The 23,513-nt window shown below is 40.1% G+C and overlaps 1 protein-coding gene across 6 annotated transcripts in view; it reads right to left on the bottom strand.

Annotated features, from left to right (window-relative positions):
- Zfp948 (zinc finger protein 948) overlaps nt 1-23,513 on the bottom strand; it is a 99,464-nt gene that overhangs the window by 37,548 nt on the left and 38,403 nt on the right. For 3 of the 6 annotated variants that reach the window (XR_015649459.1, XM_087605625.1, XM_087605596.1), the window contains exons 1-2: nt 2,957-3,136; nt 893-983 (exon numbers count right to left, since the gene is read on the bottom strand). The exons of 1 other annotated variant lie outside the window; for it this stretch is intronic. Coding sequence is in view for 3 of the 5 variants with exons in the window: in XM_087605625.1 (XP_087461751.1) it covers nt 893-926 (34 nt within the window). In the remaining 2 variants the exon portion in view is untranslated. Of the gene's footprint in view, nt 1-892; nt 984-2,873; nt 3,137-23,513 lie in introns of those variants that run through there. 2 more of the 6 variants (XR_015649460.1, XM_087605597.1) reach the window with 1 other exon arrangement.

Raw genomic sequence — 23,513 nt, 5'->3', positions numbered from 1 at the left:
ATGGTCCATTGGATATAAAGAAACATGGGTGCATGCCAGGAAAGCCAAAGGCAGACATCCCCAGCAGATGTAAACAGAGGACTACATCAAACATGTGAAAACTGGCACATTGACCATGTTCTTTTCAGACACGAGAAGACAACCTAGAAGGAGTTTTGTCTTATCTAAGGCTCCACCTACTTCCTCTTAAAATCCTATTTGCATATTTTACAGAAAGTCATCCTGAAAGTACCAAGGAACAGCACAGAGCAGGAAAATACAAGGAGGATCACACCTAGCGGTGATCTCACAGTATATTACAGTCACAGCAATGGAAACCACTTGGGATTGTCATGACAACAGACAATAGGAGATGTCCCTGGGAAGACAGGATGGACAGAGTTTAACTGTTGGCAAATATAGTTCCTGATTCTCATCAAAACTGTGTTGGCATTATTTTCAGGAATGGAAGAATTAACACTAAAATGTAAAGAGCATGCCAGAATACCAAAAGCTCGAAATTCTGAAAATAATAAATACACCTAAAAGTATTAATTTTTATAATTATATATACACACATATAAATGTATGTGTGTATATATATATTAATATATATATTAAAATCACTGAAATGAAAACCATTTAATACTGGTGTGTAGACCTGGTCAGTGATGTGCATGGAATAAGGACGGCATCACTCACATGCACAGTAAAATTTTATTTGCCTTCGAGTATCAGTTCTTCTGTAGAAAGTCTTCTCATCTCTACAGTAGGATAACCCTGAGGAGATTTTTCTCAGTGGATGTCTCCAGAATTATTTCTAGTGAAACGGAATGTGGCAAAACTGATTTCATGTCTCACTTCCACATTCACTTGATCCCCTTGCCCTCCCTTCACCAATCCTCCAACATACCTGGATCCTTAGCTACTGTCTCCTCCTTCTCCATCGTCCAGGTCTCTTTGTTCTGTTCCACAGGTGAGCAGGTCTGGGTGATCAGTGAGCCCTGCACATGAGAAAGAGATTCTTCAGAACACACCTGGATTTCTAATATAGTATTGTGCTCAGTAGATAAAGAGAAATAAAATTGAAGATTCTTCAATGACCCCCCCAACTGTCACACAGTGTCACAATACTGAAAATATTTAGAAAGCATTTCCAATTAGCCTTACCTGAACCTCACTTGCAATCCCACCTCAGTGAAGTCTCAGGGAAATGGAACTGAATGATTGGGATGTGAATACTATACATTAGTGATGTTCTGAATTTATAATGGACTAAAAATGATAGAAGCCTTATACTCCCAAAGGACCACACCAAAAAAGAGAAAATATTTCATAAAATTTTTGTTCCTCTAAAGATTTGACCTTACTTTGTGGGATCTGAGACTCATTCACACAAATCTCACATACTTGCAGTCTAATTTGCCAAGAATCCCAAGGAGAAGCAAGGGAGACAGCAAGAAAACTATTCTTACCCACAGAAACCAGGCTCATTTAATCCTGCAACATGCAGTCTCTGTACAGAGACCTCTGAGCAGGGACCAGGCATTGCCCTCCTCCTGGGAGAAGTCCACAGTCACACCACCAATTGTCAACGGACCGAAGAATAAAAGACAACAGTTTGAACATTCCTGCTGCTGCACAACTTTAATGTGAGCACCGAGGAGGTAGAGATGGGTAGAAATCTATGAATTCCAGTCCAGCCTGGTCTACAAGATGAGTTCTATGTGAGTTCATGTCTCCATGGGCAAAATGTTTTCCTTGAACCAAGAAAAAAATGAGGATTGCAGGCCTTTTTCTGATGCATATGAGTTATCATAATTATTCACAAGATGCTTTCTATTATTATACCTTTTAATCTCCTCTTACTCCCCCACCCACCCTCCCCTCTGTGTAGCCCTGACTGTCCTTAAACTTGCTCTGTAAACCTGCCTGGCAAAGAACGCCACGATCTACCTGCCTCTACTCCCGGAGTGCTGAGATTAAAGGTGTGTGACACCGCCTCAAGCTGGTTTATAATGCCTTTTCTAACTGTCTAAAAAACTGTTACCTGATTCCCTCTAACAGCATACTGTGATTTTCCAGGTTCTAATTTACAACATTAAGAACTCAGAACAAGAAGTCACTTTTTTCTTTTCTTTCCTCCCTCCTTCTTTGTACTCAACCTCTTCCTTTTCTTGTAGTTGTTTTTATTTTTTTATTTTTGAGACAGTGTCTCACCATGTAGCTCTGGTTATCCTGGAACTCACTATGTAAATCAAGCTAGCCTCATTGAGATCCACCTGCCTTTGCCTCCTGAGTGCTGAGATAAAAGGAGGGTGCCACCAAGCCCGGTTGCACACTTTTTACAACATTGTATTCACATCACAGATCGCAAAAGTTTTGGATGGAAAATTAATGGTGGATAGAAAGTTTACTATCAAAAGTTAATGTTTACATCCATACCTGCAGAACTCACAACAAATTATACTTTCAGATTCAACTAAATTTACAGGGGTTCATTTCATGACTAATATCTAAAAACTCTGGGGGAATCCAAGTCCCTAGGTCCATATGCCACTTGCTTGAATAGGGAAATGGTAGATCACAGAAGTTGGTATGGATGATAGTAAATTTCAGTAGCTTTGTCCTTTCCACCATACCAAAGAAAACTAAGTTTGCAAATATCAGCAGATAAATTCAAATATTCTACTAGATTATTCTTATGAGAATATCTGGCAGCCAGATCAATAAAAAGAAATAGCATTATTCCAGTTAATATTACTGAAAAATTATCGACGAGGGTAAGACATCCACAGCACAATTTAGAGAGCTGCCATTCTTATGGGTAGCGAAGACACTGATCTTGCTCTGCTCTGCTCCTACCGGTTCTCCAGCCCCACAGCTCCTCTGACCTGGGAGGTTCCAGGGCCTCTGGGCAGCGGTTCCTGCGGCTGAGGTGCTAACTGTTGACTCTCCCAGGACACCCCAGAGGTACCTGAGGCTTAGGGAAGTTTTTGGTCCTGCGAGACACCGGTCTTGTCCTCTGCACTCAGATCTCTAACACCCGATTCTCTCCACGGCTGGAAATGGGTTCTTGACACTTCTGGCTTTGACCCTTTATTCCCACTTCCTTTGGCTCACACACTAGCGTCCACTTCCCGATCGTCACTCTTCTAACCCCACCCACTCTACACCCTCTCTATACAACCAGCCAACAGACCAAGTCCTCCTATTCTCCGTTTCTAGGTGAGTGGCCCCGCCCCGCCGAGGCCGGCTCCACCCCCTCAGTCTCTAGTTTCCTTCCTCGCAGCTCTAAGCTGTCAGGTTGCCCTGAACCCACTCTGCACAGCCTCCCCACATGCTTGGTGCCAGACCAGACCAGAAGTGGTTGTACTAGGCCGCTGCACCCCGATATCAGACCCCCAATATTAGAACCATTCAAGATGCAAGATAGGCAGCCTAAATCTCCATCGGAGTACCAGCCTGTAGGCCACGAACTGCTTACAGAAGAACAACAGTTTAAAATTCAGAAGTCAGAATCCCATCCCCAAAACACAAACACGAGATACCAAAATCAGATACTGCAATTTTGACTTTGGGAGAGACCTTTCAGGAAGGGGCTGTCTCAAGGACTCAGTGGTCAGTGTTGGGGTTCAGGAGTCGTCCCACAAACCAATTTCGGTCAGACAGGGATAGTTTATTGTACACACTCCCTAAGACTGATCTATCAGGGCCACAACTCAGAATTTGGGGGCTGAGCTACAACCCCAAACACTTGCCAGGGCCTGTTTATAAAGGAAACACACACGCATGCACACACACACACACACACACACACACAAAATGAGCTCACATGCAGGTGCAGGAAATGCTGCCCTGTGATCTGCTCTGACTCAAGCTATTTTGGCTAGCTAGACAGAACAGCTCTAACTGACCTTTACTCTGATTGGTCTTAAGTGGAGCTTATGGCTGTCGAATTTCTTAAGATTAACCAACTTCTGAATATACAGAACATAACAGGGTATGTGGTCAGCACGACCCTGGTCTGGTCTGAGTCAAGTTATTTTTCTGTGTCAATGACTGGCAGGCATATTACAGAAACAATGTGAAAGAGCTGGCAGGCCCAGAACAAAATCCATGCCGCACTGTATTGCTTTTATCACTGGTGGCGGTCTTGTCATTTAAGTAACAAGTTTGTCTTCATGACTCACGATAAAAGTGCTTTAAGATAAAACCTAGAATTTTTTTTTTAATACAGTGAGGAATGCAGAGAATCTTGGCTGTCCCTAGTAGCCATAAATTTTTTGCAGCCTACTTTAATACACATTCAACCTCTCCTCTTTCCACCACCCTGCAGAGGTCGTGGAAGGGAAAACTTATTAGGATATTGGGGAAATGGACTTGTTTTTAGCAATAGTTCTTTGGGGGTGAGCTCAGTCTTCTTGTCAGTAGTTCAGTCCTGTAGGAATCACCAAATACAAATCAGCAGCTGTAGTACAGTCCTCTGGACTGTAATTTAATCCTGAAGGAACTGCAAGGTTCAACAACCGAGGCCACTGGAGCAGCGAGAAACCACAGAAACCTCACCAGAAGTTTTTTGTTGAGTTTCTCTCAATGGCAGCATTCCTACAAGCAGAGCTCAACAATGCTATGTAAGGCAAACCAATGCATGCATGTCCTTAGCGAAGAACAGTGAGGCGGAGCAAAGCAAACCAATGCTCTCACTCCCGCTGTCTGTGTGGTCATATTTGCCACGTGTCCTTTCACATGTTTGCTACAGCAAGACATCCTTTCACCTGTGTGCCCCAGCAAGACATCATTTGTCTCTGCTGCCGAAAATAAATAAGGTTTGTGGATCCAACCCTAAAAATGTCAATTAAACTAATATCCCATCTCTAGCTATGGAAACACTGAGAAGGGGTGGTTAGGAAATAAGAAGGGAAAGAGGAGGAAGGACTAAGACACACCATTCTCTGGACTCCATACAACTATCGTAATGAGTAGCCAACAGCAACTGTCCTTGACTGCACTGGCCCCACACAAGACCACAGTTTATGGAAGGGAATGGCTCACTTTATCTCTCTGATATTGGCGATGGATAAACTTGTTTTATATAGTTTAAATTCCACGTTTTATATAGTTTAAATTTATATGAACCTGGAAACTCATCTATTTCGATTAGAGTTTTCAATTTAGCGTAAAAGAGGGCTTTAATATAAGTAGGAATAAAACCTACATGTTCACTCATGTCTATTAAGTAGCCTCTGTCATTGTCCCAACACAATAACAAAAGTTACATATAGTTTGCACCATTATGCAAGCTTTTAACTCCAGCCCTAAGGAGACAGAACAAGGGGAACTCTGAGTTCAGGGCCAACCTGGTCTACATAATGAGTCTAGGACAGCTGGTAATACAAAATTAGTCTATGTCTTTTTTTTTTTATTAACTTGAGTATTTCTTATATACATTTCCAGTGTTATTCCCTTTCCCGGTATCCGGGCAAACATCCCCCTCCCCCCTCCCCTTCCTTATGGGTGTTCCCCTCCCAACCCTCCCCCCACTGCCGCCCTCCCCCCACCAGTCTAGTTCACTGGGGGTTCAGTCTTAGCAGGACCCAGGGCTTCCCCTTCCACTGGTGCTTTTACTAGGATATTCATTGCTACCTATGAGGTCAGAGTCCAGGGTCAGTCCATGTATAGTCTTTAGTTAGTGGCTTAGTCCCTGGAAGCTCTGGTTGCTTGGCATTGTTGTACATATGGGGTCTTGAACCCCTTCAAGCTCTTCCAGTTCTTTCTCTGATTCCTTCAATGGGGGTTCTATTCTCAGTTCAGTGGTTTGCTGCTGGTATTCGCCTCTGTATTTGCTGTATTCTGGCTGTGTCTCTCAGGAGCGATCTACATCCGGCTCCTGTCGGTCTGCACTTCTTTGCTTCATCCATCTTGTCTAAATGAGTGGCTGTATATGTATGGGCCACATGTGGGGCAGGCTCTGAATGGGTGTTCCTTCAGTCTCTGTTTTAATCTTTGCCTCTCTCTTCCCTGCCAAGGGTATTCTTGTTCCCCTTTTAAAGAAGGAGTGAAGCATTCACGTTTTGATCATCCGTCTTGAGTTTCATTTGTTCTAGGCATCTGGGGTAATTCAAGCATTTGGGCTAATAGCCACTTATCAATGAGTGCATACCATGTATGTCTTTCTGTGATTGGGTTAGCTCACTCAGGATGATGTTTTCCAGTTCCAACCATTTGCCTACGAATTTCATAAACTCGTTGTTTTTGATAGCTGAGTAATATTCCATTGTGTAGATGTACCACATTTTCTGTATCCATTCCTCTGTTGAAGGGCATCTGGGTTCTTTCCAGCTTCTGGCTATTATAAATAAGGCTGCAATGAACATAGTGGAGCACGTGTCTTTTTTATATGTTGGGGCATCTTTTGGGTATATGCCCAAGAGAGGTATAGCTGGATCCTCAGGCAGTTCAATGTCCAATTTTCTGAGGATCCTCCAGACTGATTTCCAGAATGGTTGTACCAGTTTGCAATCCCACCAACAATGGAGGAGTGTTCCTCTTTCTCCACATCCTCGCCAGCATCTGCTGTCCCCTGAGTTTTTGATCTTAGCCATTCTCACTGGTGTGAGGTGAAATCTCAGGGTTGTTTTGATTTGCATTTCCCTTATGACTAAAGATGTTGAACATTTCTTTAGGTGTTTCTCAGCCATTCGGCATTCCTCAGCTGTGAATTCTTTGTTTAGCTCTGAGCCCCATTTTTTAATAGGGTTATTTGTTTCCCTGCGGTCTAACTTCTTGAGTTCTTTGTATATTTTGGATATATGGCCTCTATCTGTTGTAGGATAGGTAAAGATCTTTTCCCAATCTGTTGGTTGCCGTTTTGTCCTAACCACAGTGTCCTTTGCCTTACAGAAGCTTTGCAGTTTTATGAGATCCCATTTGTCGATTCTTGATCTTAGAGCATAAGCCATTGGTGTTTTCTTCAGGAAATTTTTTCCAGTGCCCATGTGTTCCAGATGCTTCCCTAGTTTTTCTTCTATTAGTTTGAGTGTATCTGGTTTGATGTGGAGGTCCTTGATCCACTTGGACTTAAGCTTTGTACAGGGTGATAAGCATGGATCGATCTGCATTCTTCTACATGTTGCCCTCCAGTTGAACCAGCACCATTTGCTGAAAATGCTATCTTTTTTCCATTGGATGGTTTTGGCTCCTTTGTCAAAAATCAAGTGACCATAGGTGTGTGGGTTCATTTCTGGGTCTTCAGTTCTATTCCATTGGTCTATCTGTCTGTCTCTGTACCAATACCATGCAGTTTTTATCACTATTGCTCTGTAATACTGCTTGAGTTCAGGGATAGTGATTCCCCCTGAAGTCCTTTTATTGTTGAGGATAGCTTTAGCTATCCTGGGTTTTTTGTTATTCCACATGAATTTGCAAATTGTTCTGTCTAACTCTTTGAAGAATTGGATTGGTATTTTGATGGGGATTGCATTGAATCTGTAGATTGCTTTTGGTAAAATGGCCATTTTTACTATATTAATCCTGCCAATCCATGAGCATGGGAGATCTTTCCATCTTCTGAGGTCTTCTTCAATTTCCTTCTTCAGTGTCTTGAAGTTCGTATTGTACAGATCTTTTACTTGATTTGTTAAAGTCACACCGAGGTACTTTATATTATTTGGGTCTATTATGAAGGGTGTCGTTTCCCTAATTTCTTTCTCGGCTTGTTTCTCTTTTGTATAGAGGAAGGCAACTGATTTATTTGAGTTAATTTTATACCCAGCCACTTTGCTGAAGTTGTTTATCAGCTTTAGTAGTTCTCTGGTGGAACTTTTGGGATCACTTAAATATACTATCATATCATCTGCAAATAGTGATATTTTGACTTCCTCTTTTCCGATCTGTATCCCCTTGACCTCCTTTTGTTGTCTGATTGCTCTGGCTAGAACTTCAAGAACTATATTGAATAAGTAGGGAGAGAGTGGGCAGCCTTGTCTAGTCCCTGATTTTAGTGGGATTGCTTCAAGTTTCTCTCCATTTAGTTTAATGTTAGCAACTGGTTTGCTGTATATGGCTTTTACTATGTTCAGGTATGGGCCTTGAATTCCTATTCTTTCCAGGACTTTTATCATGAATGGGTGTTGAATTTTGTCAAATGCTTTCTCAGCGTCTAATGAAATGATCATGTGGTTTTATTCTTTCAGTTTGTTTATATAATGGATCACGTTGATGGTTTTCCGTATATTAAACCATCCCTGCATGCCTGGGATGAAGCCTACTTGGTCATGGTGGATGATTGTTTTGATGTGCTCTTGGATTCGGTTTGCCAGAATTTTGTTGAGTATTTTTGCGTCGATATTCATAAGGGAAATTGGTCTGAAGTTCTCTTTCTTTGTTGTGTCTTTGTGTGGTTTAGGTATAAGAGTAATTGTGGCTTCGTAGAAGGTATTCGGTAGTGATCCATCCGTTTCAATTTTGTGGAATAGTTTGGATAATATTGGTATGAGGTCTTCTATGAAGGTTTGATAGAATTCTGCACTAAACCCGTCTGGACCTGGGCTCTTTTTGGTTGGGAGACCTTTAATGACTGCTTCTATTTCCTTAGGAGTTATGGGGTTGTTTAACTGGTTTATCTGTTCCTGATTTAACTTCGGTACCTGGTATCTGTCTAGGAAATTGTCCATTTCCTGAAGATTTTCAAGTTTTGTTGAATATAGGTTTTTATAGTAAGATCTGATGATTTTTTGAATTTCCTCTGAATCTGTTGTTATGTCTCCCTTTTCATTTCTGATTTTGTTAATTTGGACACACACACACTCTGTGTCCTCTCGTTAGTCTGGCTAAGGGTTTATCTATCTTGTTGATTTTCTCAAAGAACCAACTTTTTGTTCTGTTGATTCTTTCTATGGTCCTTTTTGTTTCTACTTGGTTGATTTCAGCTCTGAGTTTGATTATTTCCTGCCTTCTACTCCTCCTGGGTGTATTTGCTTCTTTTTGTTCTAGAGCTTTTAGGTGTGCTGTCAAGCTGCTGACATATGCTCTTTCCTGTTTCTTTCTGCAGGCACTCAGCGCTATGAGTTTTCCTCTTAGCACAGCTTTCATTGTGTCCCATAAGTTTGGGTATGTTGTACCTTCATTTTCATTAAATTCTAAAAAGTTTTTAATTTCTTTCTTTATTTCTTCCTTGACCAGGTTATCATTGAGTAGAGCATTGTTCAATTTCCAAGTATATGTGGGCATTCTTCCTTGATTGTTATTGAAGACCAGTTTTAGGCCATGGTGGTCTGATAGCACGCATGGGATTATTTCTATCTTTCTGTACCTGTTGAGGCCCGTTTTTTGACCAATTATATGGTCAATTTTGGAGAAAGTACCATGAGGAGCTGAGAAGAAGGTATATTTTTTTGCTTTAGGATAGAATGTTCTATAAATATCCGTTAAGTCCACTTGGCTCATGACTTCTCTTAGTCTGTCTATATCTCTGTTTAATTTCTGTTTCCATGATCTGTCCATTGATGAGAGTGGGGTGTTGAAATCTCCCACTATTATTGTGTGAGGTGCAATGTGTGTTTTGAGCTTTAGTAACGTTTCTTTTACATATGTAGGTGCCCTTGTATTTGGGGCATAGATATTTAGGATTGAGAGTTCATCTTGGTGGATTTTTCCTTTGATGAATATGAAGTGTCCTTCCTTATCTTTTTTGATGAATTTTAGTTCAAAATTGATTTTATTTGATATTAGAATGGCTACTCCAGCTTGCTTCTTCTGACCATTTGCTTGGAAAATTGTTTTCCAGCCTTTCACTCTGAGGTAGTGTCTGTCTTTGTCTCTGAGGTGTGTTTCCTGTAGGCAGCAGAATGCAGGGTCCTCGTTGCGTATCCAGTTTGTTAATCTATGTCTTTTTATTGGGGAGTTGAGGCCATTGATGTTGAGAGATATTAAGGAATAGTGATTATTGCTTCCCGTTATATTCATATTTGGATGTGAGGTTATGTTTGTGTGCTTTCATTCTCTTTGTTTTGTTGCCAAGACGATTAGTTTCTTGCTTTTTCTAGGGTATAGCTTGCCTCCTTATGTTGGGCTTTACCGTTTATTATCCTTTGTAGTGCTGGACTTGTAGAAAGATATTGTGTAAATTTGGTTTTGTCATGGAATATCTTGGTTTCTCCATCTATGTTAATTGAGAGTTTTGCAGGATACAGTAACCTGGGCTGGCATTTGTGTTCTCTTAGGGTCTGTATGACATCAGTCCAGGATCTTCTGGACTTCATAGTTTCTGGCGAGAAGTCTGGTGTGATTCTGATAGGTCTGCCTTTATATGTTACTTGACCTTTTTCCCTTACTGCTTTTAATATTCTTTCTTTATTTTGTGCGTTTGGTGTTTTGACTATTATGTGACAGGAGGTGTTTCTTTTCTGGTCCAATCTATTTGGAGTTCTGTAGGCTTCTTGTATGCCTATGGGTATCTCTTTTTTTAGGTTAGGGAAGTTTTCTTCTATGATTTTGTTGAAGATATTTACTGGTCCTTTGAGCTGGGAGTCTTCACTCTCTTCTATACCTATTACCCTAGGTTTGATCTTCTCATTGAGTCCTGGATTTCCTGTATGTTTTGGACCAGTAGCTTTTTCCGCTTTACATTATCTTTGACAGTTGCGTCAATGATTTCTATGGAATCTTCTGCTCCTGAGATTCTCTCTTCCATCTCTTGTATTCTGTTGGTGAAGCTCGTATCTACAGCTCCTTGTCTCTTCTTTTGGTTTTCTATATCCAGGGTTGTTTCCATGTGTTCTTTCTTGATTGCTTCTATTTCCATTTTTAGTTCCTTCAACTGTTTGATTGTGTTTTCCTGGAATTCTTTCAGGGATTTTTGCGATTCTTTCAGGGATTTTTGTGATTCCTCTCTGTAGGCTTCTACTTGTTTATTAATGTTTTCCTGTGTTTCCCTAAGGGAGTTCTTCATGTCTTTCTTGAAGTCCTCCAGCATCATGATCAAATATGATTTTGAAACTAGATCTTGCTTTTCTGGTGTGTTTGGATATTCCATGTTTGTTTTGGTAGGAGAATTGGGCTCCGATGATGCCATGTAGTCTTGGTTTCTGTTGCTTGGGTTCCTGCGCTTGCCTCTCGCCATCAGATTATCTCTAGTGTTACTTTGTTCTGCTATTTCTGACAGTGGCTAGACTGTCCTATAAGCCTGTGTGTCAGGAGTGCTGTAGACCTGTTTTCCTCTCTTTCAGTCAGTTATGGGGACAGAGTGTTCTGCTTTCGGGGGTGTAGTTTTCCTCTCTACAGGTCTTCAGCTGTTCCTGTGGGCCTGTGTCTTGAGTTCACCAGGCAGCTTTCTTGCAGCAGAAAGGTTGGTCTTACCTGTGGTCCCGAGGCTCAAGTTTGCTTGTGGGGTGCTGCCCACGGGCTCTCTGTGGCGGCAGCAACCAGGAAGATATGCGCCGCCCCTTCCGGGACTTTTGAGTCTTAGGTGCAAAAGTGTTTTATAGATGAATTCATTGGGCGAGGTCTCTACAACTCTACATTTTGATTAGTTGTGGAATTTTGGTAGTGATCTCTGTTGAAAAAGAAGTTTCCTTGATGAAGGAAGAAGCTTTGTTGGTACAAGGAAAGATGCTTAGATTTTTATTAGGGATTATGCTGGTTTAGTAAAATGGTGGTTGTTTGTTCTCCTCTAAGATTCCTGACTTCACCAGCACTGAGTAGGTTTCAGTATGTTTCAGTATCAGTCATGGTTTCCTTTTGTTAAGAGAGTCTTAAACCCAACTAGAGAGCTGTCCATTACCACCAAGGTGAGCCTGCCACTACTGAACCCTTAGAGTCATCCTGCCAAGATGATTCTTGATGTGGTTCACAGCATCATAATTGAGTAGGATTGTCATTAGATTCCTCCTTTGAAAGGTTGCATTAAGATTCTGGTTTCATACAAGTTATTCCTCAGGGAGGAGCCTGCTTTATTTTGAGACAGGATCTCTCTGTGTGTTGCCAGATGTCCTATATTCTCTATGTAGACTAAGCTGGCCTTGAATACAGAGTTCTTTTGTTTCTGCACCTTGAGTGCTTAGTTTGAAGCCTTACATGACCTTACCCAACTACACATAACTTTTTCTTATGTCTTTTTTTTTTTTGGTTCATTGGTTTGTTTGTTTGTAAATACAGGGTTTCATTGTGTAACTTTGGCTGATCTAGAACTCATTCTGTAGGCCAGGCTAGCCTTGAACTCACAGAGACCTACAGCCTTTATCTCCTGAGTGCTTGGATTAAAGGTATGCAATACCACTGCCCAGGTAATGAGTTCCTGACAGTTACTGAAGGTAAAGTCACAACTTACTTGGTAGAAATGTGTTGACAAATGGATCTTCTGTCTACTGACATTAAAGACTTCTATTGCACCCAATAGGATACTCTAATTAAAATGGCTGAGTTTTGGGGGTTGGGGATTTGGCTCAGTGGTAGATCGCTTGCCTAGCAAGCGCAAGGTCCTGGGTTCGGTCCCCAGCTCTGAAAAAAAAAGAAAAAAATGGCTGAGTTTCCAGGTGCATATAACATATCAAATATAAACAACATGAAATAAATACTACAAACAAGACTAAGAGGAAGAATAGGACTGAAACAATTATAAAATGCCATCCTTAAAACAACCTCATGACCAGAATGACAGGATTCTACCAGAACTTCAAAGAACTAACAGCAAATCAACTTAACATTTAATACTTTCTGATACAAGAAAAAAAATCAAGACTTCCTGATTTTATTAACTAATACTAAGCCAGATAATGAACCAGACATAGTGGAGCATGCCTTTAATCCTAGCATTCCAGAGGCAGGGAAGACTGACCTCAGTGAGTTCAAGGCCATCTTGGCCCCCACAATTGTAAAAAGAAAAAAAAAGTCCCACCACAAACTGTACAACCAAAAGGAAATTACACACTGATGTTATTTTTTTTAAATAACTGATCTGGTCACATTAGCACAGCTCTTTAAACAGAGGTACACACACACACACACACACACACACACACACACACACACACACACCATAACATTGTGTGTTGCTGTACCCATTTCAAATACTGCCCACTCTCACCTCCTACCTCTCCCCTGTCGTGGTCTACAATTTCCACTATGTTCATCTCTATTCATATTGCCTGGGACCCACTGAGATTAACCAGAGCCAACTGTGAAACTGTGTGGGTTTGGAGCTATGTACTGGAGCCTGATGTGCTCAGCAGAGGATGACAACTAACGGAAGCAATTCTTCTAGAATCTATCTATAGCCAGCATCTGAAAGGTAAAGAGAGCTGTTCCCCTTTCTAGACTAACTGTGGTCTTGAGTGAGGACATTTCAGGCAAGTACAATTGCTCTTATTACTGATTACAAATTTGTATTGAGTCTAGAGATCGGTGTGTCTTAGCCTTTCACCTCCTCTTTCCCTTCTGATTTCCTAATCACTACTTCTTTTTCCTTATGTCCAGAGCTAGAGCTTGGATGGAGTAACTGACTATTAGGACTAGAACCATGTACTTTATTTATTTTCTACAGCTAGGATAGCCATGAGTCTCTGAATCTAACAAAAATCAGTTTCATTAGAAAAATACCTTGAGCACGAATCACAGAAGACTAACTCCTTCTGAGTTAGTAAAATGGCAAGACCTCCCCACCTCCTGTCTAGCGATGAAAGCAGTACACCCCGGGATGTATTGTGCTCTAGGATGTTAGGGAAGATCTGACCACTGACTTCTTCAGACACTTAACTTGTTTTATTCAAACTCCAAGTTCTGTCTGTCTGGAAGTCAAAAGTTTCAGAATTTGGTTTTAGCTTCTCATGTTTGTGTGTTGAGGATGGCACTGTGGCTTCTCAATTTAGCCTGTTATTATTTGGCTTGAAGTATGTGGCCCATAGGTTGATTTTAGGATGTCTATCTTGCATCAGAAGGATTCAAGAGTCCAGGGTTGGGATCAGATACTGGGTGCAGAATCTTACCAGATCCGGTTATAGTCTTGGCTGGGGTGATCACAGGAAGGTTGCTCAGAGTGGATTCAGGGCAGCCTGACAACTGGAACTGTATGGAAGGCAGCTTGAGATGGAATAGAAGAGAGGGGTCTCCGCAGGACAGGGAAACAATGTGGGAGAATGTTGGACATTAAATGGGTGTTGAAAAAAGTTCTTCCAAGTGGGAGGAGTTAGAGAAGTGATGTGAATGGAAGCTATGAGCTGGGTGAGTGAGGCCTTTGTATTTGGACTAAGCCAAAAGCAATCTACAGATTCAATATAATTCTCATCAAAATTCCAACTCAATTCTTCATAGAGTTAGAAAGAACAACTTGCTAATTCATTAGGAATAACAAAAAACCCAGGATAGCAAAGACTATCTTCAACAATAAAAGAATTTCTGGAGTATCACCAGCTCTGACCTCAAGTTATATTACAGAGAAATAATGATAAAAGCTGTATGGTGTTGGTACAGAAATCATTGGTACAGAGGCAGGTATGTCAATGGAATAGAATTGAAGACCCAGAAATGAACCTACACACCTATGGTCACTTAATCTTTGACAAAGGAGCTAAAACCATCCAGGGGGAAAAAGATAGCATTTTCAACAAATGGTGCTGGTTTAACTGGAGGTCAGCATGTAGGAGAATGCAGATAGATCCATTCTTATCATCCTGTACAAAGCTCAAGTTAAATTGGATCAAGGACCTCCAGATCAAACCAGATACACTCAAACTATTAGAATAAAAAGGGGGAAGAGCCTCTAACACATGAGCACTGGGGCAATTTTCCTGAACAAAACACCATTGGCTTATGCTCTAAGATCAAGAATTGACATATGAGACTTCATAAAATTTCAAAGCTTCTGTAAGGCAAAGGATACTGTCATTAGGAAAAAGCAGCACCCAACAGATTGGGAAAAGATCTTTACCAATCCTCCATCTGATAGAGGGCTAATATCAAAAATATACAAAGAAGTCACTAAGTTAAACTCCAGAGAGCCAAATAACTTTATTAAAAATGGGATCAGAGCTAAGCAAATAATTCTCAGCTAAGGAATATTGAATGGCTAGAAATACCTAAAGAAATGTTCAACATCCTTAGTCATCAGGGACATGCAAATCAAAACAGCCCTGATATTCCACCTCACACTAGTCAGAATGGCTAAGACCAAGAACTCAGGTGACAACAGATGCTGGCAAGATTGTGAAGAAAGAAGAACACTCCCCCCATTGCTCGTGGGATTGCAAACTGGTACAACCACTCTGGAAATCAGTCAAAATTGGACATAGTACTAACTGAGGACTCAGCTATACCACTCCTAGGCATATACCCAAAAGACGCTCCAACATATGACAAGGACACATGCTCAACTATGTTCATAACAGTATTATTTATAATAGCCAGAAACTAAAAAGAACCCTGATGTCCTCCAACAGAGGACTAGATACAGAAAATGTGGTACATTTACACAAGGGAGTACTACTCAGCTATTAAAAATAATGACTTCATAAAATTCATATGCAAATGGATGGAACTATAAAATATCATCCTGAGCAATGTAACCCAATCACAAAAAAAAACCCACACATGGTATGCACTCCCTGATAAGTAGATATTAGCCCAAAAGCTCTAATTACCCAAGATATAATCCACAGATCACTTGAAGCTCAAGAAGAAGCAATTCCAAAATGCAGATGCTTCAGTCACTCTTAAAGAGGAAAACAAAAATTCATAAGAGAAGATACAGAGACAAAGTTTGGAGTAGAGACTAAAGGAATGGCCTTTCTGAGACTGCCCTACCTGGGGATCCAGCCCATATACATACAGTGACCAAACGCAGTCACTAATGGGAATGCCAAGAAGCGCATGCTGACAGAAGCCTGATATATCTCTCTCCTGAGAGGCTCTGCCAGAGCATGACAAACAATAGAGGCAGACTCTTGAACCCAACCATTGAACTGAGAATGAGGTCCCCCATGGAGGAGTTAGAGAAAGGATTGAAGGAGCTGAAGGGCTTTGCATCCTCATAAGAACAATACTAACTAACCAGAGCTCCCAGGGACTAAACCACCATACAAAGAGTACACATGGACAGACCCATGGCTCCAGCTGCATATGTAGCAGAGGATGGCCTTGTTGGGCACCAATGGGAGGAGAAGCCCTTCATCCCCCCAAGACTGGACCACAGGGTAAGGAAATGTCAGGGTGGGGAGGCAAGAAGGGGTGGGTGGATGGATGGGGGAACACCCTCATAAAAGAAGGGGGAGGAGGGATGGGATATAGAGGGTTTTTGGACAGGAAACTGGGAAAGGCGATAACATTTGAAATGTAAATAAATACGAAATAACCAATAAAAAATAAATACAGTGATCTTTAAAACCTTATAGCATAAAAAATAGCCAAAACCAGAAGTGTCAAGTACATGTTCCAGTCCACAGCTTTCTGGTCTGCCCCATGGGGAATCACATGGTGCAGATCTGGGGGCAGAGGACTCATAGACATGGGAAGCTAAATCTACAGGCAAAAGAGGGTGCTGCACAGGGCATCCTGGAAGAATCAGCAACCAGCAACACTTAGCTGTCTGGGTGAGAAAGGGGCGGGAGAGGATCAGGGTGTGATCATGTTCATAAGGAAGCTGGCTCTGGAATTCTGCTGTGGATGTCTTCCCTTCTCCATAACTTCTAGCTCATAAAAATTGGGTTAATCCTGATTTTTTTGATGTTTTAATTGCCAATATTCTTATTAGAATACTGTAGTACCATATTTGAATTTATATTGATATTTGCAAACCACCTCTCTTTTTGAGGTGAAAAGGGAAGAGCTCTTGAAATTTACATTCATCCCCTCTAACTCCCATGTTATACCAGGGGACTCACAGTGACTGGGCATTCCCGGAGATCTGTTAAACACTAGTCATGAAAGGACTGCAAATGTAATTGAACATGAAAGTATATTTTTTGCAAGTTACACAGGTATGGTTACAAACATGAACATCTATAAGTAAACGTTTATTTCTCATTATTATTTTATCTAACCCCCCCTCCACCTCTCTGCCCCACACGCCCTCTCCTTCCAGTCCATACCTCATGATACTAGAAGGAAGATAAATTTTTACTTGACTGTGCATTTGAATGATGTTGTCCGTATTCCATGCACATGACTGATAAGGTCTACATACCAATATTAAATGGTGTTCACCTCTATGATTTAATATATTATAAAATATATTACATTATTAAAATTAATACCTCTAGATGTAATATTTAATGACTTTAGGAGCTTTTGGTATTCTAGCATCTTCTCTACATTTTAGTGTTCATTTCTCTGTTCTTGAAACTAATGCTAAGAGACTTTTGATGAGAATCAGGAACTATATTTGCAGATAGTTAAATTCTGTCTGTCCAGTCTTCCCAGGGATATCTCCTATTGTCTGTTGTCATGACAGTTCCAAGTGGTTTCCGTTGTAAAATATGCAAATAAGATTTTAATAAGAATTACTTGGCATCTCCTACTTGGTTGTCTTCTCATGTTTAAGAAGCACATACATGGTCAATGTGCCAGCTTTCACATGTTTTATGTATTCTGTTATAGGTGTCTGCATTCTGGGTTTTGTGTCCTGCACCGGTGTTGGTCAAGGATTTTCTATCTAGTGAACTATTATCCATTTGCTAAAACTCTTATTTTTCATTTCAATATTTTTGTCTTAATTTTCTGTCACTAGTTTAATTGCAATCATCTGTCTTGACTGCAGTTTATATTCTTGGAATTTAAAAAAATTCATTCTTTCTCAGTATTTTGTATCTTTAGATATGAAATAAATTGTTGGTAGAAAACATATGTTTTAACCTCAGCTGTCATTTCGTGAGGTTTTTTATTGTTTTCTTTTTTCTTTTTTTCTCTCTTATTTTGAATGCTATTTACATCATTGGCTTAGAGATTATTATCCATTTACATTTCATTAAATTTCTGAAACAATTCATGTTATTATTTAGGAACTTCAAACTGGAACCTGTATATAGCAAATTTGCATTGTCTTATGACCTAAAATGTAGAGCTTTTTAATATGTACATATTGAACATTTCATCTGCTCTTGAGCATGTTTTGTTCAATTAATTTGCATAATTATTGGTTTTTATTATTGTTTGCTTACTCTATAATTTTGATAGGTTTTATGTTTTTATCCATTATACTGTAGAAATCTAAACCATTTATGTATGGGATAGTCTCTTCAAACACTAATTAACAGTATTTCCCTGGATGTTTAATTGTACACAGTATTATTTGTCAGTTCCTGATTTTGTATCAAGTGCTGCCCCCTTGTGTTACTCTGCAGGATTCCCTGTTTCAAGTCACACACAGAGGTCTGTGATCCTTGTATGGTAGGAGAGACTTGGACTGATATTCATGTTTTTATATGCGGATAGATACTTTACCAATATCATTGTTTGAAGAGGCTGTCTCATCTGCAGTACGTGTTTTTGATATTTTGGTGACATTCACATGGTCATTGCTATTGGACAGGTTATGGATCTGCTGCACTCTTGCATTGGTCATCTGGACTCACACTGGAATTGCTCAAGCATTGTAACATTTTACATTTAGATATTTATGTTTTGTATATATGCGTATTTTGCTTGCATCATATCCATTCAATATGTGGAGTTATGGGCAGTTGGGAACCATAAGTGGATTTTACTTATGGAACATGGGTTTCTGCAAGAAGACAGGAGTGCCAACCATTGAGCCCTCTCTTTCTCCCCATATTAAGTGTTATTTATATGAGTAGCAATAATAGAAAATGGTCTAAAACCTTGAATAATTTTTTACATAGAATTTACACATTTTCAGTTTACACATGTATTTATTATTTTTAATAATTTTCTTTTAATTTTTGTTGTATGTTTTTGTGGATTATTTTTAAAGTATTTTTTAATATATGTGAGTACACTAGAAGAGAGTATCAGATCCCATTACAGACAGTTGTGAGCTACCATAGTTGCTGGGAATTGAACTCAGAACCTCTGTAAGAGCAGTCAGTGCTTTTAAATGCTAAGCCATCTCTTCAGCCCTTGTGTGGATTTTTAAACATAGAAATACAACTTACTCAATCTATATGTTTTTAGGATGAGCACTTGGTATTGGATAATCATACAGCTTTGTGTCTCTGGAGAAGTCAACTTCTCCAACGAATTCTCTACTGAACTGCTTAGTCTTTGACTAGGGTCAAGGCCAAGTGAGCTTTCTCCATTCCATGTTAGCATGTTTCTTGGTATTGTCCTTGTTCAGCTCACGTTTAGACAATCATGTTTGTAGCATGTAACTTTTCTGACATTTCTTGGAGACATAATCTCAGAGCAAACATCCTGTTCCTCTGGACCTTAAATTATCTTCCTCTTCAGCCCCTCATCTTACCCTAAGCCCTCTTTTTCAGTGATCCCTGAGCTTTAGATGCAAGACTTGTGTTGCTTATGTACCAGTTGAGACTGAGCACCACAGCTTTGCATTTTGACTGATTGTGGTCTTCTATATAATCTCCATGTATTCCAAAAAGATCTTTCCTTGATCAGGGATCAGGAGTACATTTATATGTGGGAATTAGGATAAACATATAGGATGCTATTTTGGATTATGGTGGTTTAGTAAATTTGTGGGATGATGTCACAGGTGAGGCAGGTACAAGATAGAAGGAGACCTGTCATTGGATGAGAAGTACGGGTGGGTGGGAGAAAAGTTTGAAGGAAGAGGAGGAGACTGGAATGGAAAGGAGAAGAGACCAGAGGGAGAGGGAGAGAAGCCGTGGCAGGACAATATGGCAGGTAACTTTAAGATTCCATTCTGTGTGTTTACAGGTTGCTATTAGTTCTTAAGGGATGGCTGGTATTGTATGTTTAGGTGGGCAATTACATCTTATCAGTTGGGTCAAAGGTTATTGTGTTGTGTGTTCTTTCATGTGTAGATTTAAGTGTAATGGTGTGTGAAGTAGCTGGTCTGGGCCACCACGGAGTTGGGATGTGTGTTTCTGTCATAGAAACCTGCCTTGGGAACTAGATAGGTAGAGAGATCACTGATGCCTCAGAGAGAGGCCTTAGGCAGTGTGATATGGGATGAAGCAAAGTGAGTGAGAGGCTTCGCTGACTGAGAATTAAGATATCCAGCAGATATCTTGGGGCACCACGGTGCCGGACCTAGTAGGGATAAAAGAGAACCCTACCTTTTTTATTTTTTATATTTTTACAACAACAAATGGCGAGCCAATGTGCTAGACAAGAATCTACTAGTAATCCTAAGAGTTGAGAGAAAGCTTTATTTTCCAAAAATAGAGGAGGCCAGCGCCATGTTAAGTGTAATCTCCTAAGTGTGGAGAGTTTAAACAAAGAAACAGGGAAGTAGCCTGGGTTGGCAGGCTGTAGGTCCTCTGCTGTGTGATAAGTAAGGCAGACAGAGAGTTAGAAATTAAAAGCTGATTTTTAAAAGAAAGTTGTTTAGAAAGTCTTTCAGGATACTCATATTCCTTTTAACATGGGCTCCATGGGAATTTTGAGTTGAAATCCTAGTTAGACAAGCTACTTCTTAATGATAGGTATTATTAAAAAGTGATTAAGTTTGGTTTTAGAAATAAGACACTAAAGAGATTACCTGAATCACGTGGGGATTTTCACCCACGGTTCAGAACTTAGATAGGGAAAAATTAGTCACTAACTCCAAGTAGAGAGTTGTAATAAATGTCTGTAACACCAGGCATAGTGAATGCAGACATATATTATAGAAGTTATTAAGGTTAAATAACTTCTATACTGTGGCTACAGGTAGAGAGCTTAAAAAATGGATATATTTTGGGCGAAAGTCCTGATTTTAAGTTGCTTATTAATTGATATTGGAATTGATAGAAGATATTTACAAGTTATCAAGGTTAAAGAAAAATCTGTGGTTCAGGGTAGAGAGCTTGACGGATTGATATATTTTGGACGAAAGTCCTGGTTTGATAAGTTGCTTACTGGTATTAGAATTAGTTTGTTTTATGAATTACCCCACTAAAGGACATATGGCTTGTTGATGCAGGAAAGCTAGGGTTTGTGGTTACTTTTGATATTTACCACAATGGGAAGTTCAGATTCTCTTAATGTGGGCTCCATGGGAATTTTGGGTTCATTTCCTGATATCATAGAGTACAAAAGCCTATCAGGCTCATTGTTTAGCTTACTTCCCTTTTTAAAAAATTGTTTAATCTTCATAATGGGTGAGACTTTGAGTTTTATGGTTATATTATTACTCTGGGAGAGAGTGCAAGATACAAGCTTTTCTAATTACAGACTAAGGAACACAGTATTTTGGGAGAACGATTTTGTCTTTGTTTTTTTAAAAAGTGTGATTAGGTTCTCAGACCTCACAGAGTCATACTGATCAAACTTGATAGAGGTAGACCGCCTGAAAAATTAGATTCAGGAGAATCAAACAAAAGAATACCTCAATTCTTGCCGCAGACCACCCAGGGTAGTGTATCAGCAGAGGGACGAAGGTTTGAATTTCAGGTAGAGAACAGATTTCAGCGTGACAGACAGACATAAACTCGAAGTATGTGCTGCTGAAAGAAGCTTTACTTCTTGGCACGGATTTAAGCAGTTAGAACAGGTACATCATAATTGGCAGTCATCCAGCTCTTATTCATCACCCCACCAAATGTCCCTTGCAAAGAGGAAAGCTGAACGTACTGTCCATGAAACAGTTCTCAGCCGCAGACAATAGTTTAGAAAACTGCAGTTATACTACCAGACTTGTGGGCACCAGATATACATCAACATTTACCTTTATTTTAATAAAGCTTAAACTCTATTTTTTGGCCCCTTAAGATAATATGGAAACTTTTGTAACCATTCTATGACTTCTTTCATTTCTTGCTCAATGTTAGTTTCTCTCTTCCTTCTAGTTAACTCTTGATAAGTTTGCTCAACTTGTTGGAACGTATCCATGGTCTTTCTAATAGAGTCACTACTATTCTGAATCATGCTAAACAAAACTTTCCCAAAAGGGGGGAAAGACTTTTCTGGAACAGTCATATTCTTAATAGCTGCAATTAGTTTCTCTCCTATTTACTGGGAACTAACGGGTGCAGCAGTTGAATTCATCGCAGCCATTGAGTTCATCAGGACCATGATGGTGTGAGACATTTCTGTCTCTGAACTTTCAGTTCCTGAGACATCTAAAGGTACATGACCATCTTCCCACACTGCTATATTCTTAAAATCAGATATTGTTGACAGGCTTAAAGTTGCTAAGATCACCAAGGCTAGAACACGGAAGGTACCTCCACCGCAAGCATAGACCCTAGTCATCATCTTTTTGTAGGGAGATGGCCAGGGACCTCCAGGAGGCTATTCCAGGCACATGCCTCTGTTCTGGATAGAAATGAAGCACAAGAGCTTCACGTCACACAGACTCCACTGGAGTGGGTGTGGCAGATTCTAAACTTCTGTCTTGAGAGTTGTATTTTGCAGTGTGCCTACTTGGATTCCTGGTCTCAAGGACTTTCAGCTGGGACCAGTCAGGACACATCCCGCTACAGCATTTGCTTCATTCTTCCTACTCCCTACCCCCAAGGATATCTCAACACTCATGTACAGCTTGAAGAAGTTATGGAGGAGTCGTCGCCCCAATTCTCTGAACTTTTAGAGGGCTGAAAGTGGTTATTCTAAAGTTGTTTTTATGAGGAATTTTAAATTGGTTGTAATTTAACAGGGAGGAATCAGCTAGATTGAGTTATACAGTCATAACACCATTTGGTAACTAAGTCAAAATCATACCTTTGCTTTGGCATAGAATTTATTTGACAAAAAAGTTTAAACGTACAAGGTTTAGAGCCACTCCTTCTATTGATGTCATTACAAATTTCTGAGTTGATTACACCTGTGAGTTAAGGGCCAAATAAATTCATGGCTCTGAGTTTGTGAGAATACTGTCAAGATAATATCAAAAATGTCAGAAATCCACAAAATTTGAGATTTAAAGTTGTTTATCTTTTGTTGAGACATGTCTGCTCCTAACAGTTCCCCTTTGGCAGATTTAATGAAGAATTTGAACATCTATACCTCCAGGTGAGGCAATACTTTGTGGGTAGGCAGCCACTGGACAAAACTGCCTGTTTCATCTGCAGACTAATACTGTCCAGAAAAGAACAAATGATGCAGAATAGTTGACTGATAAACTCTGCCAAGACAGGGTGAACGACCCTTCAAAAATCTGCATTTCTAGAGTCTGTCAGTTGATTTGGGGCCAGAAGGCTGAAGATTTGCGCTCACATGTTGCTAACAGAGGACTGTGCTAGTGGAGATTTGTCTCTGCAACTTCTCAGTTCTGGAAGCTGTGTTAGACTTCCTATGTACATAGATATTTGGTCATTCTCAGATTTCTGACATGGTTGAAGACTGGTAGTCTCATAGACAACCCAAGCTATTTAGCGTTGAGAAAGATAATAAATTTGAAAGGGTAGTTTTTCAAATGGCATACGATCTCAAACCAAGATATAAGTCAGGCATAGAATTAT

This window comes from Rattus norvegicus, chromosome 1 (genome assembly GCF_021556685.1).
Source record: "Rattus norvegicus strain SHRSP/BbbUtx chromosome 1, alternate assembly SHRSP_T2T, whole genome shotgun sequence".
NCBI classification, from domain to species: domain Eukaryota; kingdom Metazoa; phylum Chordata; class Mammalia; order Rodentia; family Muridae; genus Rattus; species Rattus norvegicus.
This window is presented reverse-complemented; position numbering and strand designations above follow the sequence as displayed.